This window comes from Emys orbicularis, chromosome 2, assembly GCF_028017835.1.
Source record: "Emys orbicularis isolate rEmyOrb1 chromosome 2, rEmyOrb1.hap1, whole genome shotgun sequence".
NCBI classification, from domain to species: domain Eukaryota; kingdom Metazoa; phylum Chordata; order Testudines; family Emydidae; genus Emys; species Emys orbicularis.
The window spans coordinates 72041085-72060115 of record NC_088684.1 but is presented as its reverse complement, the minus strand read 5'-3'; the positions used below and the strand labels follow the sequence as shown (position 1 = coordinate 72060115).

Below are 19031 nucleotides of genomic sequence, written 5' to 3'. Positions count from 1 at the left end.
CACCCACCAAGTTTGGGCAAAGTTTGGGCCAGTCGAGTCCCAAATTGGGTCTTGGGGCTCATGATTGATGAATGCGGCATTTGGAGTGGTTTGCAGCTCTTGAAAGTACCATCAAAAATATTTCTTAGCGGGAGGTTGAGGTTGGAAGAAGGGGAAGCATTGTGTGTGCTCTGCTCCAGTTTTTGTCGCTTCCATGGGGGTTCATATGCCCTTTGGTGGTAGAAGGGTTGAGGCACTGACTGAGGCTTGTATGACTGAGGTCTGTGGTACTTCCTCCTTGGTGCTAGAATGCAGATCCTCAGTTATCAGAGAGTTGCCCTTGAATCCCCCAGTCAGTGTACAGATTCATCTGTTTTATAGACTCATAGACTTTAAGGTCAGAAGGGACCATTATGATCATCTAGTCTGACCTCCCGCATTGATGCAGGCCACAAAAGCTGACCCACCCACTCCTGGAATAATTCTCTCCCTTGACTCAGCAGTTGAAGTCCCCAAATCATGATTTGAAGACTTCAAGTCGCAGAGAATCCTCCAGCAAGCGACCTCTGCCCCATGCTGCGGAGGAAGGCGAAAAACCTCCAGGGCCTCTGCCAATCTACCCTGGAGGAAAATTCCTTCCCGACCCCAAATATGGTGATCAGCAGAACCCCGAGCATGCGGGCAAGATTCTCCAGCCAGACCCACATTGACCATTGATACTAATTACCAGCGATGGCACGTTATTGACCTATTGACTAAAATCACGTTTTCTTCCTGAACATGTTGTTCCCTTCAAAAGACATATCCTCCACTGTAGATTATACTTCCCTGGAGAATCCTGAGGAATGAAGACAGGATGCTCAATGCATGACAATAGCCATTGCCCTTGAAACAACAGCTGTTTCTGCTGCATCAACAGAGGCTTGGGGGGATGATCTGGTGGTCAATTTACCCTCCTCAATCGGAGCCAGGAATGTGATCTGCGCTCTTGTGGGTGTTTGTCCATCTATTCCACTAACTTAGAGCAATTTACAAAAATTGTATTTTGAGGTTAATGCTTGGCAATTGGCTATATGAAAAGGCTGAAAGAAGTGAAAACTTTCCTGCCCAATAGGTCTAGATGTTTAGCATCCTTATCTAACACAGTGGATCTTGTAAAATAAAAATTCTGCTACCTTGGCTGGCATGTAGTATTTCTTTTCAGTCCTCTTAGAGGCACAAATGGCTGGTGTATGCCAGATAACCTTAGCAAGTTCCATTAATTAAAGGGCAGCATAAACCTCCTAGGCCTTTCACTATGTAGAATGTCCAAGGTCTTGTGAGGAATGTCTTGTACCTCCTTCAGAGAAATCTGGAGAGTATCAGCAACCTTCCTTAATAGGTCCTGGAACTGCCTGTAATCATCAAGTAGAGAAGATGAGGTTGATGCAACCACCTCATCTGGGGATAATGATGTTGCTGTCAAGGCTGGCAATCTTGTTGGATCTGATTCTTCCTCCTTGTCCTTGGGCATTTGAGGAACCCTGGGTTCCTCTTCAAGAAGTGAGGGATGTTGTGACTCCCAAAGGGAACATAGAGACTTGGAGTATTGTGTGTATGGATCCCATGGTCCCCGGTAAGAGGGATCAAACGTTGGCTGAGTGCCAAGATCTACCTGACTTCCCTGGAGAGAGGAGTCTTCAGGGTTTTCACATTGGTTCATTCTCTTGCTACAGCTGCCTTTACCATTTGCTAGACACAGGCAAACACCTAGTGATGTTTCTTCCATCAGCACTGAATAATACAAAGACCTCTAATTTCATCTTATGATTATAAAAACAAGTTTAAGGAAAGAATACTAAAATTCAAACTTTACAATTGGACTTTTTGTACCAGATTTTTGGTCTCCTAGTTTACTCTGCTATTTTTAAATCATACTTTAATAGGAAAAATCCACAATCCACAGTTGTCATGGCAGCCTTTTTCAGGTTTCTGTTTGACTCTATTTAAATCTCTTTAGCAATACACAGTTCCGCTTTCACTGGCAATAACCAGTGTACAGGGCTCCAAGCGGTGGAAAATTTCCAGAGAGGAGGTTGCAGTAGCACTTGGTAGCCACTGCATCCCAAAAAGTGGGTGGCACTGGCTGTTGCCCTAAACAGAGTGGTGGGAAGCAAGGGGGGGGGGGGAAGGTTGAAGGTGGCATAGGCAGAGCTCAGCCTCTTTTTCATCTGCTCTGTTACTCCATGTGGAGTTTTTGCAGCTCAGGCAGTGCAGACTGAAAACAGAAACCAGAGCACCTTTGGATTTTGCAAACTCTCTGCCCCCTCCAAAAAAAAAAAAAAAAAAAAAAGTATTTCCACCAAAGATTTCTGGAGGTTTGATTTTAGAAATATGGACACCTTATGGCTACAGCGCCCCCAACAGACACTACAACTGCCTTTCTCCCATGTAAATCCTATACTAGGGTGGTGCTGGAAACAGTGCCTGCCCTCCCGCAAGGGTAAATCCTCCACAGCGAGCATGGTTAGGGTGCAATGCAATTTGCATCTTTACTCCAGCAGGGTCCCTAGTCCCTTAACTGAACAGAAGCTCTCCTAATGTGTTTTAATACAGCTACATGTAAATGTATACAGCTGGGAATATAGGCCACACTTACAGAATGGAGGACTCTCTCCTGGGAAGTAGTGACTCTGAAAAAAAAGATATGGGGTCTTGGTGGATAGTCAACTGAACATGAGCTCCCAAGTTGATGCTGTGGCCAAAAGAGTGAATGAGATCCTGAGATGCATAAACAGGGGAATGTTGAGTAGGAGTAGAGAGGTTATTTTACCCCTATATTTGGCATTGGTGTGACCACTGCTGGAGTACTGTGTTCAATTCTGGTGCCCACAATTCAAGAAGTATGGTGATAAATTGGAGAGGATATGGAGAAGAGCCATATGAATAATTACAGATTTAGAAAATACGCTTTATAGTGTTAGACTCCGAGCTCAATCTATTTAGCTTAACAGAGATGGTAAGGGGTGACTTGATTATAGTCTGTAAGTATTTACATGGAGAACAAATATTTGATAGTGTGCTCTTCAGTCTAGAAGAGAATGGTATAACATGATTCGGTGACTGGAAGTTGAAGCTAGACAAATTCAGACAGGAAATAAGGTGTCAGTTTTTAACAGTGACAGTAATGAACCATTGGAACAATTGATCATGGGTAGTGGTGGATTCTCCATCATTGACCATTTTCAAATCAAGACTGGAGGTTGTTTTCTAAAAGATCTTCTCTAGGAATTATATCTCTGGCCTGTGTTATACAGGAAGTCAGACTAGATCACAATAGTCCGTTCTTGCCTTGGAAACTATGAATAATTTACATAGACATATACAATCACAGGTTGCATATTTCTAACATTTGCCCTATACCATGTCAAGAAACTGTCCACATAAGTAAATTTATTTGAAGCTCTCAGACTGGGTCATCGCAAATCAAAATGGTCCAGCTGACATTGTTACACATTTCTGGCACCTGCAATCATGTTTCTGAGTTACCGTAAGATGCTCTAAGGCAGGAAGAGTTATCTTTTACCCTCAGAAAAGTTATTCAATACATCAAAAGCAAACTGCCCTTCTTCTAAACCAACACTCTGACCTGATGACATGCTTTCTTTGGTGGTTGAACAAATAAGAGCTCGTGCACTTGATCTCCTCAACAATGATAAACTGTGTTACTCCAGAAAGAAAACCTAGCCAGAGAAGATATATATTCCCAAGCCATTATATATAGCTGCATGCAAAAGGTGAAACAAATTATTCTTAAGTACATTTTGTTTACAGTAGAAAATAAATGCTTTTTGAACTTTTAGGTGCTTTTTTATTCATTAACAGAGGAAAATGGGTTAAGTCCCAGTACATCAGGTTCTGAATCAAGAGCATACTCTGCCTGTGGTAGATTTTGAGTTCTGCTGCATATTATTGTTTGGCTGGAGCCCACTATGAATCCCGCCTGTAAATCCTGCTCCATGAAACTTTTGATTGCCACCTGGGGATTTCTACCTCTCAGAGAACTAGACACAGCTTTGATCACAGCTGCCAGTGCACTAACATTGTTTTCTCTAAGCCTGTAACTACCATTTTATGTTATAATTCATTTCTGGACTTCAGCCACATAGAGCTTCAAGGAGAACTGTCAGCCACTAATAGGCTAGCTTACAGAAATTGAAGGAGAAAACAGAATTATTTTTCCCACTCAGTAAGTGTGCAGCTGTTTAAAATCATTGGCTTCTACGCAAGTTGCATACATCATAGACAAACAAAAAACTTGCAGGAGTGTGGAAATACCAGCGTTAAGGTTTAAAGGACAAACAGACTTTTAAAATTGTGTTTCTGGAGGCAAAATATAGGAAAATTTAGGGACACATCAAATCAGTTGCGGGGGCTGAAGGTGGAATTCAGAACACACATGCACACTCTGCACAGGTCTTAAATTCCATATTCCAAAATATACTTGTGCAAATGTCCAGTATACTCCTCTACAAATTTAAACCTGCTGCTACTATTATGCTTATCGGTCATATTTATTATAGTAGTGCTTAGGGGCAAGCCAAGAATGGAGCCCCATTGTGCTAGGCACTACACAAACATATAATGAGAGAGAGTCCCTGCCCTGAAGAGCTTGTACCCTATATAGGCAAGACAGGCAAAGGGAAGGGAAAGGGAAAGAACAAAAGCAGAGTGAACAGTGCAATGGATGCAAATGTCATACTAGAGGTATGAGTATGTCCCTCTTGTTTTATTCTTGGAATCCTTTCAGGGGGGTTATGTTAGGAGGAGATTTAGCTACATGGAAATACAAAGGAAAGAAGGGGGAAGGAGGAGTTAGAGAGAGGAAGGAATGAGCAGTAGAGGATTGGAGCAAACAGACAATCAGCACAGGGGAGAGAATGTCCACAGCAACAACTGTAGAAAGCACTGTGATGACATCATTTGTGTCCATCGGTCCCTGCTTGAACTGCTTTCTGCAGCTGCTCTGTCAGATCAATCTCTTGCTGGCTCCTCCTTGCTGTCTCTTTTCCAAGGGCCCAATGGCTAGGGGAAATGGGGCGGCCCAATGGCTAGGGGAAATGGGGCACCCCATGGGTCCCAGCACTTCTGGAGGGAGTGGTCGCCCCAACACAGTTCTGGGTCTGAGGGCTCTCAGTCGTGAGGGGAATGGTGGCCCCAGCTGACCCCCATTTTACCCTATTTACTCCCAGAGCAACAGCATCTGCTTGAAAGATTTTCTGCATGTTGTGCTGGCTTCAGTCCCTGGCTGGCTTCTCCCTGCTTTTATCATCTGTTCTCCTTTTTGAGGCCTACTTCCCAATTATAAACCTTACAACTGTTTCCTTTGAAGCCAGTGACATCACACTCGATTTTCTAGGTTAACAGTTTTACTACTTAGCAGGATGCTACAGGCTGCCAACACACTGAGTAGTACCTGAACCTTGATCAATTGATGCAAATTTTCCAGACTCAATTGCCTGTTAAGCCTCCACCCAGATTTAGGCATTTCTGACAAAGTGAATTCCCAATAGCCAGACGAAGTTAGGCATGGTTTAGAAATGAAGGTATTTATTTAATTAAAGTATTTTCAATGTAGTGTAGGTTTTGTATAAGTGATAGATAAGGCTCAAAATTTCTGAAGCTTATTAAAAGATTTTTGCTCTGGCAATCAGTCAATAGATCTTTTGTGAACAGGTTAAGCAGTTCATGCTTTTTCCCCCCAAGGTTGGTAGTACTGCAAGTATACAGGGGGCTCAATCCTGAAATGTCCCAAGTGCCACCTGCAAGGTCCTGAGTGACCTAAGTCCCCAGGAAAGTCAATGGGTCTGAAAGGTCAAATTCTCTGAAATGCATTTAAGTGATACAAAATGACCCTGAAATGGCTAAAATTGCTAGATGAGAACTACCCTTGTGAAGGGGAACTCTCCACTTGTGTACAGATGCCAGAGGTGATGGTGCTGCCTCTTATGCCAGCTGTCATCCCCCTCCTCCTAGTATAAGGAGATGGAGGCAGGAGGTTCTGGGGTATTCTAGGGACAGGACATGGATGGGTCAGGGTGGGGAGGAAGTGTTGTACAGCAGAACTGTAATTTGTTCTAGGACTGTGTGGCTCTGAATCAAGGAGCCACAACCAGCTCCCAAAGGCCAGCACTCTCTACCATGTCCAAGCACGACTCAGATATTGTGGAAAATTGGAGCCAAAGACGTCAGCACTTTATAGGATGTGGTCCAGTATTTCTACTGCCAGTCCAAGCTGAAAATAAAATGTACAGATTTCTGCACATATTTTTTGAAAGTTAACCAATATTTATGAACCAAGAATTTAAAAAAAAAAACATTTAGGTACCTACATAAAAGTAGCCACATTTTCAGTGCAACTAATTTCATGGAAGATATGGGAGCTCAGCCCCTTCCGAAATCAGGCCAATTATGTAGGGGCCTGAATATGAATGAAAGGTGGGATTTTCAAAAGCATTCAGTGGAGGGCTAACTCCTCTCCCATTAAAATCAATGGGAATTTCACCATTGATTTCAATGGGAGGCGAGTTGGGCCAATGCTGAGCACTTATAAAAAGTCCACCCTTGGTGTGCAACTTTGAAACTTTTGGCTGTGGTACACAACCATAGACCTAGCCACCATAAGCACAGGCATGGAAACTATCTTCATCCTCCTTCAGGAGCTTACAATGGTGCCTGCATCTGCACTGCTGCAGGAGGGGCCTGCCCCAGGGGAACGGGTGCATATCCAATGTGGAAAGAAGGGGACAAGATCTGAAGTATTCACACAATGGGATGTGAGCCTTATATGCAAAGAAGCTCTGCACCACAGGTGCTTCCAGGGCCTGGGCACATAGGTGTTGGAGGAGAAGAATTGGTGCTTCTGCAACTACACAGAGCCACAGACTGTTCTCCTCCACAGGCCATGGGGCTGCATTAGGGAGGTTTAAGAGATCAGGCTGGGACTCAGGGGATCCAAGTTCTGTTCCTGGATATGCCATAAACTTGCTGTGCAACCTTGAGTGAATCACTTAATCTCTCTGTGCTTCAGGTCCCTATGAAACGGAGATGATAGTTAAAAGACATTTGAGGCTGAATCCACAAATGTTTCTGAGGTGCTCAGACACTATAGTAATAAACGCCACCTAAAAAAACTTACAAAGAATAAACAAAATACAGTGGAGTTTTGAGGATGCACTAGCAGCCATTGAGTAGCATCCTACTGCCCACAGCTTTGGGGGAAGATTACTCAGTATATACACCGATTCCCATCATGCACACTGTCGTCTTGGGATGGCTGTTAGAAATAAGATTTAGACCTCACTCCACCCTCTAGAAGCCAGTTTCAGTAGCAGCAAATGTGTAATGCAACTGAGCACAGAGGAGGCTCCATCGGTGTATATACACCCTCCTTTCATAAAAATAAACATGAAAAAAATGGAGAATACCCACACGCCAGTAATTCAAATCAAGATGTATGCTTTGTTCAAATTTCATGAAGAAATGAGAGGGGCAAGTGACGGCAGTACAAGGTTCTTTGATTTTTAAAGTGTAAGTTTAAATTCCCCTTAATAATAAGCTTAACGTCTATTAGGCCACTGGGCAGACAAATTGGTGTTCAAATGTTACTCTCTGTGAGTTTGTTGGCTCCCTGCCCTCCCTGACAAGATCAATGCATTATGTCTAAATACTCTCTCTCCATAATATATTATAGCAGGTCCTTAGAGACATCTGCTACAGTTAAGGTTGCAAAAGGCTTTCTACCATAACCCTCCTGATTTCACATGTTCATAGCTGTCTGAAACGCTCATCTTTTCAGCTGAAGCTTTTCATGCTTTATCTGTTCTCTTGATTTTGTTTTGTTTTATTATTATTTATTTGTATTGCAGTAGCTCCTCAAGGCCCTCAACAAGACTGATGCCTCATTTTGCTAGGCCCTCTAGACACCCATAGTGAAAGACAGTTCTTGCCCTTCCACAGAGCTTAATTTCTAAACAGATAAGACAGATATAGGGTGGAACAGGAAACAGAACTAACAGAGAGCTGAAGTGACTAGCCCAAGGAAACACATCAGGTTGGTGGGAGCTCTAGGATTAGAACTCCTCCTAACTCCCAGTCTTATCCCAATTTTCATTTTGTTTTTAAAAATTGTACATGAGGGAAGAATAATGCACATTTCCCATGTTAAAAATATCCTAATCACACTTTATAGACGTAAATATAATATAATTTCTGTCATCAATAAACATTCACATCACAAAACACCCACTGTGTATGCGTATCCATATGATTCATCTTCTATCGACAATCACAAGCAACCATCTTCCAAATCCATTGTGTTGCCTTTGCACTTGAACCAGCTTGGTGCTTAAATATTACAAATGAAGCGTCATGAGCAGGTATCTGATGGGCTTTTTCTGCTCAGGGACTATCATGGTACTTGTCCAGGCAGAAAAGATTTAGAAGCAAGAGGTTATGAAATTCCCAAACCATAGCAAGGGCACTGGCTTTCTGCCTATCCCTCTAAAGTGTGGTGTTGTCAGACTATAAACAAAATGTAGTTAAGAATAATTTGTTTCAGCTTTTGCATGCAGGTATGTATATTGGCTTGGGAATATACATCTGCTCTGGCTAGGTTTTCTTTCTGGAGTAACACAGTTTATCATTGTTGAGGAGATCAAGTGCACAAGCTCTTATCTGTTCAACCACCAAAGAAAGCATGTCATCAGGTTACTGTGCTCACAACCACTGCCCTCACTACCTAAGGTGTGGGAAAAACACTGTATTTTATTTTATTGAGAACTAGTATATGATTACATCATTAAGGATTGTATTCAAATGTTTATGCTTATCTTAAGTTTTTATAAGGCACCTATTGCTTCTGGGACAGAGTTAAACTTGCACATGCAATGTTTAATTTTTGCAAGTTCTGACCACTGAATGCTCAAGACTGTGAGCAAGCAAACACTTGTGCACATAATTAACTTTACACAAGTGAACAGTCCCACAGAACTCTCCGTTCTAATGACTTGAACTCAATGAAACAACTCATTTGCATAAGGCTAAGCATAAGCCAAGTGTCCAGGATGCAGCCCTACCTTTAAACCCTAAAGATTGCATTAATACAGTTTTGCATGTGATATGATCTAGTGTAAAGAAAATGTCTGATTTACACAGTCTGTTCTGAATACACATTGTACACAGTTTCAGATTCCACAGTGTGTACGTAGGTGCATATAGGTGGGGCAATAGGCTAGGGACACTTACAAAAAAAAAAATCTATGAAAAATTCTAGACACTGAAAAATAGTACACAACTGCTTTCAAATTAAAAAGTATTTTCCTTTACACTGAGGGCTGCAGGAGTTTGTAAACAGTTAAAAGACAGCAAACATGTAGTCCAGGTTCTCAAAATATTAAGCCACAGGGAAATCTAACTTATTCACAATAATAGTAAACTTGTTATTTCTGAAACAGTGATGAAAATCATTGCTGGATTACTATTCTGTAACATACTGCTGATTAAAAAAGGATGTTGTTTCATGTGTTATTGTGCACCATACATTTTGACTTACGTTTTCGTTTTAATTATTAATATTTATTTTTTAAAGTCATGGTCTCCTATAAGTTGTACATCTTCAAATTAACAACATCGAGAGATGTAAGATTAATTACAGCTCTTAACGCCAGATTATGGATCTCAGTAGGTTGTCAATAATATATAAGAGCAAATAGAGAAAGTAATTTTTGTTGTGTGTTTGGTTGGTTGGGGGGGGAGTGTGCCGGGTTGTTATTTTCCTTTCTTTTGATCACTTTCTGAATGCAGAGGTAACCTAATGTTACTTTTGATTAGTGTTCACTGTAACAGATTGTTTGTGGTTACTCTAGTTGCTTTCTTAATTTATCTCTGCATAATGGGAAACATTTCCTTGATTAAGAAACTGCTAAAAGTTACTGAATTGTTTTCCCAAGCATTTCTTCTATGACTACAGGTACATTCTATCCTAATAAAGGGCACATAGCTTAATTTGTATGTCATCTGCATGAGTCACTTCAGTGTGATACAGTACATCACAATAGAGATTAATAGAATACATGGTACTTCTATAGTGCCTTTCAACTGAAGATCTCAACATACTGCTCAAACATTAGTTACCTCTCTTATAGGTGAAAGAGCTTAAGTCTTATTATAGTGATTTTACCTATAGGAAAATGGAGTATCTGAGATTTACATGATTTACTTTAAAACTGCAAATCAGGAGCCCTGGATTCCAACCCCCTGCTCTAACCACAATAGAAACTATAGTTTCTATGCTGTTTTTTCCCCCCTTTATTTTACTGAGCCGACTCAGTTGTCCTGGTTTACATGGACAAAAAAACAAAAACTAGTGTTTCTGGAAAGAAACTCTCTGGATAAAAGGCAGTGAATGTTTCAAAAAAAGGTGTGTGTGTGTGTGGAGGAAGTATATATTTGAGTGTATCCCTCTCCCTTCCCTCATATGTCACTGGTCGGACCACAAACTCTTCAGCACAAGAATAGTATCTTCTTAGGTGTTTCTAGAGCCCCTAACTCAGTGGGGCCTCGATCCTATGGGTGCTACTAGAATTTAATCATAGCATAATACTACTAATAATGTAATTTATTATATTCAGATATTAACAGTGTTACAATAGGGATCACTGAAATACTGGTAGCTGAGTTTTACAATGATAGCAGATGATACTCCCCCACTCACACACACACACACACACACACACACACACACACACACACACACACACACACACACACACACACACACACACTCCTTCTGTGACCCAGAAGGATTTGTGACTCTTTCTTAGAGACTTTAATATCCTTCCCTCATTTCTTCCCTGTAACATCCTATGGGGGCCAACCGTTCCTTCTTTAGTTAATCAACACCACTGCCAGGTTGTCCAGAAGGTGACTAGAGAGTGAGGGAAGGTGCATGTATGGCTTCCTTGGTTAGTGAGGAAAAAATGGCTTCAGTCTGGCTTGCAGTCTAAGCTTTCTATATACAAGTCTGTAGTCAGGAAGGGTGGAGGGAGAGAAGGGAAAGAAAACCTCCTCCTCACTTCACAGATTACTGCAAAGGTGTTTGGCTGTGGGGAGAATGGTGGCTGTCCCTTAGAATGTAGGTATTATCCCTTCAGAATAGAACTACCCTTAGTTCAGCTGAAGAATGGTTACACTGCAATCACAAGTGTGATTAAAGCTAGGGTGGGTATGCCTACATGAGCTGGAAGTGAGCTAGTGTGGCTAAAAATAGCAGTGAAGAAGCAGTGGTACTTAGCCTGGGTCTCACAACCACTGTGTCTTCACTACTATTTTTAGTTGTGCTAGCTAAAGTAAAGCTAGCATGCAGATGCCTACATGAGCTGCACTCACACCTCCAATTGTATTCTAGTCAGACCCTAAGAGGGCACCATTTGGTCCAAAAATGTTTACTTTTAATAATTACATTTCTCTTTAGCTGTTAATCTACTACTGCAGCATGGAAACTTATTTACAGTCAGCTGTGTTAATGTTCTGCACTGTTAGTATCGCAAACAAAGTCACTTTTTAGGGAAATGCATTTGTTAAAAATATTATTAAATACATTTCAAAGTTCGTTCATGATGGGGGGGAATTTTTACATTATGGATTTTCAGATGGCTGGACTGGGCAAAATAGATGCAGCTCTCTTTTAAAGATCAACTACAGTGTATACCTCATAAATGGACAATATATTTTTCCATTAAAAAAAGATCAAACCCAAGGCATTCCATTCCCAATTTGATTTAACTACTCACCCACTGGTCTATGCCAAAGTTGTTTGGATCTTATTCTCACTTACCCATGTTCGGTTTTGATTAAAATTCTTTATTTCCAACTCTATTTACAAATTGTGTTTTGACTGGAGATTGGTATTAGACATATAATGTTTCCAGTGGCTTCAGAGAAGTATGCAGCTGGAAAAAAAGAGCTCTCAAAAGCTAAAAACATGTCTGTGAGCTTTGCAAAATTTGACTCACCCATTCATTCTGGGCAAGTATTTTTTTTTTTTTTTTGACAGGCATGTAAAATATCATCATTTATTTTTCTACTGTCACCAATCAAGGGCAGGCAAGCAGGTTTTGTACAAATATAGGAAAATGTTCATGGCAGTTATTCAAGCCAGCTGGATGTGGATAAATAAATATCTTAGAGATGAAAATTAAAAGTAAACGTCTACATAATGGGCACAAACTTTTGGCGACAACAGAGCATTTTAAAGCAAAACTATTACTGGGGATTTTTCATTTAATTTGTTTTTCTCCAAGTTAAACTAAACAAACAAAACCCAAACATATTTTGTACAACAACATTTTATAGTTTTAATGATTCCACTCCCTGCCTGCACTATAGCTCATAAGAAAGAGAGAATATGCATTGCAAAACTCTGATGTTCTTCCACCCACCTGTCATTTAAAAGCTTATTCCCCTTTGCATTTTGCCTTTCTTTTCATCCTCCAATTAATGCTGAAGCATCAAAACCCCTCGCGTACCACCCACTGCCACTAACAACAAAACTGGGAAAAGCAGCGCAAGCTTCCTTGTGACACCCAACCCCGTTGCAGTAGTTTAAATGTCTCTTCATCAGATCATGAATATTTTGGGCTCTGTCATCCAAGTTCACATCCTGAGCCAAATGCTCCTGTAAACAAATGTTCTCTCGGCTACCTTGAGATGTGGAATAGATCAGTAGCCTAGCTGGGAGAAGGGCAGGGGAGTCTGTGTCTCCCCCTCCTGGAAAGATTAACAGATAGGTCCATCCCAGTTTTTATAGCTCTCTGTCTGCCCTAAACTTTCTTCTAACTGTACATTTTGAAAGATCATCCCTCCTTCTGCCATTATGAAAAAGGACATAGGGGACTACAATGGACATTTTTCAGGAGCTGATCTCAGATGCCCCTGGGTGATGACAACTGGACACTGCTGAGTGAATTCATGTACCATTCCTGACTTGAGCAGGATTCAGATAGCTGTGAGAAGGGGCACGGAATGAGCAATGTAGCACGAAAAATGTGTTTTGACTGTGTTTTGATGACATCATAACCTCAATGGAATGCTGAAGGACATCTGCCAGTGTCCAAAGTCGCCAATTAAGTTCTTTACTCAAAAGCTCAACTTCCTTTTTAGGAGAGATTCTTCTGTCAAAATGCCAAACTAGCCTATTTTCTTGACTTTTTTTTTTTTTTTTTTTTAAAGCTAAGGATAACTGTAGCAGACCCTATAACATAGAGAACTGTCTGTCGCATAGAGGAAAAGGCCAACATTTTCAAACCTGCGCTCTTAGAATCATAGAATATCAGGGTTGGAAGGGACCTCAGGAGGTCTTCTAGTCCAGCCTTCTGCTCAAAGCAGGACCAATCCCCAGACAGATTTTTGGCCCAGATCCCTATATGGCCCCCTCAAGGATTGAACTCACAACCCTGGGTTTAGCAGGCCAATGCTCAAACCACTGAGCTATCCCTCCCCCCAAAATCCAGTTAGCCCTCTGAAAATCAGGCCAATTTTATATTTGGGAGCCTAAACATGGATTTAGGAAGCTGAACTTTAAGCACCCAGGTTTGAACATTTTGGACAGATTTTAATTTTTTTAAATTGTTCCTGAATGAAAGAGAATGTACACACAGACAAATGAAGAAACTCAATTTAATCTGCCAGATTTCTTCACTGTTTGGGGTAGCATCCTCTTGTGAGGTAACAATGACATCTGGAGGGATAGAAAGGCATGACTGGGCAGTTCAGCAGTGTCCTAATGAAAAATTATGATTAGGTTAAAAACAAATAGATAAATGTTGAGCCACTGAACACTCAAATCTAATTATCTGATTTTGTTGTGCCGGACACAAAATTGCAAGGGCGTTGATAAAAAAACAAATTGATGGAGACAGCTTTCCTGAACTAAAATTTTCCCAGATACACTGGAGAGAATTGCAAAATACCATAAGGGAGAGATTTTCAAAAATTAGTAAAGGCTTTGGAAGCACAAGTCCCTTTGAAAGTTAATGGGACGTAACTCACCTTATATGAACAACAGTACCCTAACAGTCTGACTGCAGTAGTTCAACCTGCTACTTGATTGTTTCTAAAGAATGTCATGACAAGAGGCTCAGGGCCAAATGCTGCCCTGAATTGTGAGGTGGCAGTGGGGGGTGGGGTGTATTAATATGCTATTGTGTACATTATGGTAGTATCCAGAAGCCTCAACTATTACACTGGGCATGGTGCAAAACACACAGTGAGAGACAGTCCCTGTTCCAAAAACAGTTTACAATTGGAATTAAGGCAAAATGTGACATGCTAGTGTAACAAACTAGGTTGGAGGGAGGAAGGGGAGGGTACTTAGTCTGGAAGGTGTGGCAGGAAGGTGACATGAAGATGCAGGTACTTAGACTGACTATATACACCATTTATAGGACTGGGGGGGATTTTTCCTCTCTTCAAAAGATATAAATACAGAATAGATAGCAATAGAATGGTAGCAGTTGTCTCTACTGGGCACCTGAATAGCCATTATCAGCTGGCAGTTTACTGGAGACATCACAATAGAAGCAGATCCTTAAAAGGGATTTAAAGGAGGGCATGGTTGCTGCTCTACAGATCAGTTCAGTGAGGGTGTTTCATGCATAAGTGATGGCATGGAAGAAGGCATGAAGAAATTTATGGGAGAAGCCTACAAATGAACAACAATGGTTGGCACCAATGGTAGAGTGGTGTGCGGGGGGAATATAATATAAAAGAAAGGATACGCATGATGGTGTTAAATTGTGAAGGGGCTCGATTCATTTAGGCACTTCTGAAAATTTTACTCAAGAACAAGAGGCTTGTAACTATTTGATATGGAGGTAAAGGGGGCCTGATGAGAGGCCTTTGAAAGGGAGACAACATGGCTACAGTGACAGGAAGACAATTTTAGCAGCAGCATTTTGAATGGATCTGAAAGGGGCGAATTAGGTGACAGGAAAAGCTTTGACGTTGGAGGTAACAAGGGCCTGGATGAGAGTCTTAGTATGTGTTCAGAGAGAAAAGGCTGAATATTGGAGATCTTACTGAGGAAAAAGTGCAAGATAAGGATATGGCTTGGAGGTTGTATTGTATTCTCCTGATATTCCAATTAACATATGGCACACCTACGCCAATACATCTAAGCATTTAAGCACGCAAAAGTAGTCAATGTTTTTGTTACTTAATTGTATTATATCTGTTTTAGTGTTATATGGAAATGAATGCTAAGTAAGGACAATACATTCAGAACATAACATTTTCAACCTATGGAATAATTAAAGTCTATAACAGCTTTTTTAGGCAGAATTGTTGAGGTAACGATGCAGAGTCGTTCATGCAATAATTAGATGTTATCCTGAGAATTACTAGGTTTTAAAAACATGATTCTCAGTAGCTACAGTAATTTCTCATAGTAGATGTCTTTACAATAGCAAATAAGTAATATTCTGCATCTTCTAGCCTAACACAAACAAAATCTCCATTTTGCAATAAAAGTAATCTTGAAGCCATAATTAATTTGGAAAATGTTTTAAATGACTGTGATTTTCAAGGAAAATATTTACTGATAACTACTGAAAATTGAGACTAGCATATATCAGTAGGCCTATCATCATTTCATGTGTTATTTTCCCCACATTTTATTATTCATATTTCACTGTGTGACTATGAAAATGTTTGGCTGGCTGGGTCTATGTAGGATGATGTTCATATTTAGTAAGCTAGGCAGCTAAAGTACTATAAATATTTGGAAAATGTTTTAATATTTTATCACAGTGAACTATCTAAAAGTTATCCCTGCTGTATATCTTCTCCCATTCCGAGGCAACAGTTGAAGATACATTGTTGCATATTATTATACTCTCTAACTGACTCTGGCTACAGAATTGCAGTTCAATTTCTCTCTCTAATTTTTAAATAAAATCAGGGAATTATACCACAGACATTTCAATCAATTGCATTGTGTTACTTACAGCTGCTCCAATGATCCAAGTCCTTTAAATGCGTGCTGGTCTATTGTGTGGATTTCATTCTTGTACAAGTAACTGCAAAAAACAAATTATTGCAATGAGAAATAGAAGACTCGAATACCGCATTAACTTGTCCTCTTTTAGAATTAAGTCATTAATTGTATTAAGGATATTACAGCATCTCCTGAGTGACATGGTAAAAAAATACATGTTGGATAAACATATCAATTTTTTCCCCAAATGCTAAAGCTATCTTATAAAGCATATACAGATGTATTTAAGGAAAACAAGAGAATGTTCAGACTGGATACTTGTCAGCAGAGCTGAGCAAACAATGCACAACAATCTCTCTCACATATTTAGCCTCTAAGACTATGATTTCCTTACATGTATGTTATTAAATTTTTTCCGTGTTTTGTTTTTTTTTAAAAAACACATTTCTGGGTTGATTGCACGTGCTTATGCCATCCTCTAAATCCACTGTTGGAGGCAGGATACCGGACAAGATGGACCAATGTTTTGAACTAGAATGGCAATTCCTGCATAACTATATTCCCAAGTTGTGTTGGTTACTTGTGATTGCTCAGATAAGCTATATGGTATTGTATCTGTTCATTGAGTGGTTGATCTTATGAGCACTGCTGGTATAAAATTAAGTTTCTGTAAATACTTGAGCAAGCACATTTCAAATTTAACTTTCAAATTCAAATTCACACAAACATTTGCATGCAAAGAATTGATTGTTTGAATCTTTGTGAAAAGCAAATACAAAGGGGAAATGAGCATAGCCAGAATGAATTCATTTGCTGAATGATAAGAATTTCACCCCCTAATCCTAGTATTTCCTTTTTCTAACCTTAACTATCTAAATATAAATACTGTTGCAGTGACAAAATTTGGGTACTCAAACAAGGGTAAGGGTAAGAGATCAACAGGAATCAAAACATGATTAGACATTTATATGAACAACAAGACCATCAGAGTTACAATAGCAAACATAAAAATAATATAATGTTATGACAGGAGTCATGAGGTGTTCTTACACATGGTCTAACAAGTTGGTTTTTTCTTAACACGTTCTTAGTCTTTGAAAAAATGGTGTAATGTTACTTTTTGTTATGCAGACATCGTTGAGACAAACTGTGGCAGATAGGGGAGTTTGTTTCTTGCTGTATTTTCTATATTTGGGACAGAGTAGCTTCTTGGGACCCAGGTCTGCGTATGTTGGCTGACATTTTGGGGGAGCATGTGGGTGCTGTTTGTGACTGCCTCTGTTCCAGGACTGGTGTACATGTGTAAATAAACAAGTTATCTTAAAAATGCATCCTGACTCAATGTCACTGATTTCTCCTTCACTGGTAAATCAATCTTCTAGGCCTCAAACATCCATCACTACTTGGCAAACGGTGCCACTGGTGTCAGAAGGAGCAACAAGAACAAAAAGCTTCTGGAAAGAGATAAATCCACATGCTACATGGCATAAGCCAGCCTTCCACTGATAGGGGTCAGGAAGAAATCTTACCCGTGGGCAGGATATCCCTACTGCAGGGTCTCCTGCACCTTCCTCTGAAGAATCTGGTACTGGCTACTGTGGGATACAAGCTAATGAGCTACAGAGATAACTGGTCTGATCTAATATGGTAAGTTGTATATTTCTTTGGATGCCTTCTAGCATGGTAGACTTAGGGTATGTCTACACTACCCGCCAGATCGGTGGGCAGCAATCGATCCAGCGGGGGTTGATTTATTGCGTCTAGTCTAGATGCAATAAATCGACCCCCGAGTGCTCTCCTGTTGACTCCTGTACTCCACCGCCGCGAGAGGCGCAGGCAGAGTCGACGGGAGAGTGGCAGCAGTCGACTCACCACAGTGAAGACACTGCAGTGAGTAGGTCTAAGTATGTCGACTTCAGCTACATTATTCACATAGCAGAAGTTGCGTAACTTAGATCAACCCTCCCCTCCCCCCCCCCACACACACACACAAAGTGTAGACCAGGCCTTAGTCTCCCAACACTAGTACCTATGAACAGGCAGTTGTGGGGATATGCTTTCCCCTAGGCTGCCTCTACCTCTTTCCCGGGAGTTAGTTTACTTGTCTATTCATTTATACCATGCTCTTCCTGATTATGTGAGTGTCAGCCAAAACTTACAAAAACACAAAGCCAAATTCATATACTGAAAGCTTTATAGGACTCTGATTTCTTTCCATCCTCTACCAGTAAGTCTTAAAGAATCATTTTTAAAACTTTCTTGCCTTCCATTTTTCGTTTTCCCAACTGCCTCTTTTCCCTTTGTTCCTTCTCTTCTATCCCTATTTTTGTCCTTCAGCATCATGTACTGGCATAGTTGCTATTTCTTAGTAAGTTTCCTGTTTGTGAAAATGCTATGATGAAGAACTTGTCATTAATATGATGGAAATAGGGTTTCTGCTTTTTCTGCTTCTTAAGTAGAAACAAACAAACAAAATAAACATATTCCTCTTTTGTTTCCCTTTGATTGTATTTCATCTTGCTCTGAAGAAGTCAATCTCCACAGGGAGGGCAGTCTCACGATCTGAGAAATACTGACAAAGGATGATAATTTCAGAAAATAAACAACATAAAAGTATGTGAAAGTTATACAGGGAGATATGCCGTCACTAGTACTAAAAGACCTCTTGGCCAAATGAAAACACACTAGACTACAGGACAGCATGTTGCATGTAAAATTATTCATAACAAAGGCCAGAACTACACTACAAAGTTTTGTCAGCATAGCTGTGTTGGTCAGGGGTGTGAAAAAACACACACATCCCTAGTGAAAGAGTTATGCCAGCAAATCCCCCAGTGTAGACGCAGCTGTGTCAACAGAAGAGTGCCTCTGTCTGCAGAGATAATGTCATTCGGGGAGGTGGTGTTACTATGCTGACAGAAAAACTCCTCCTGTTGGCATATGCTGCACCTGCTGCTATAGCTATGTCAGCAAAGCATCTGTAGTGTAGACAAGGCCAAAGAGTGCATGCAAACTATTG

At 40.5% G+C, this 19031-nt stretch overlaps 1 protein-coding gene across 1 annotated transcript in view; it reads right to left on the bottom strand.

Moving 5' to 3' along the window:
- The window catches only part of PXDNL (peroxidasin like), a 317299-nt gene that overhangs the window by 131814 nt on the left and 166454 nt on the right, over positions 1 to 19031 (bottom strand). The window contains exon 5 of the mRNA XM_065398307.1: positions 16023 to 16094. Coding sequence (XP_065254379.1) covers positions 16023 to 16094 — 72 coding nt within the window. The remainder of the gene's footprint in view (positions 1 to 16022; positions 16095 to 19031) is intronic.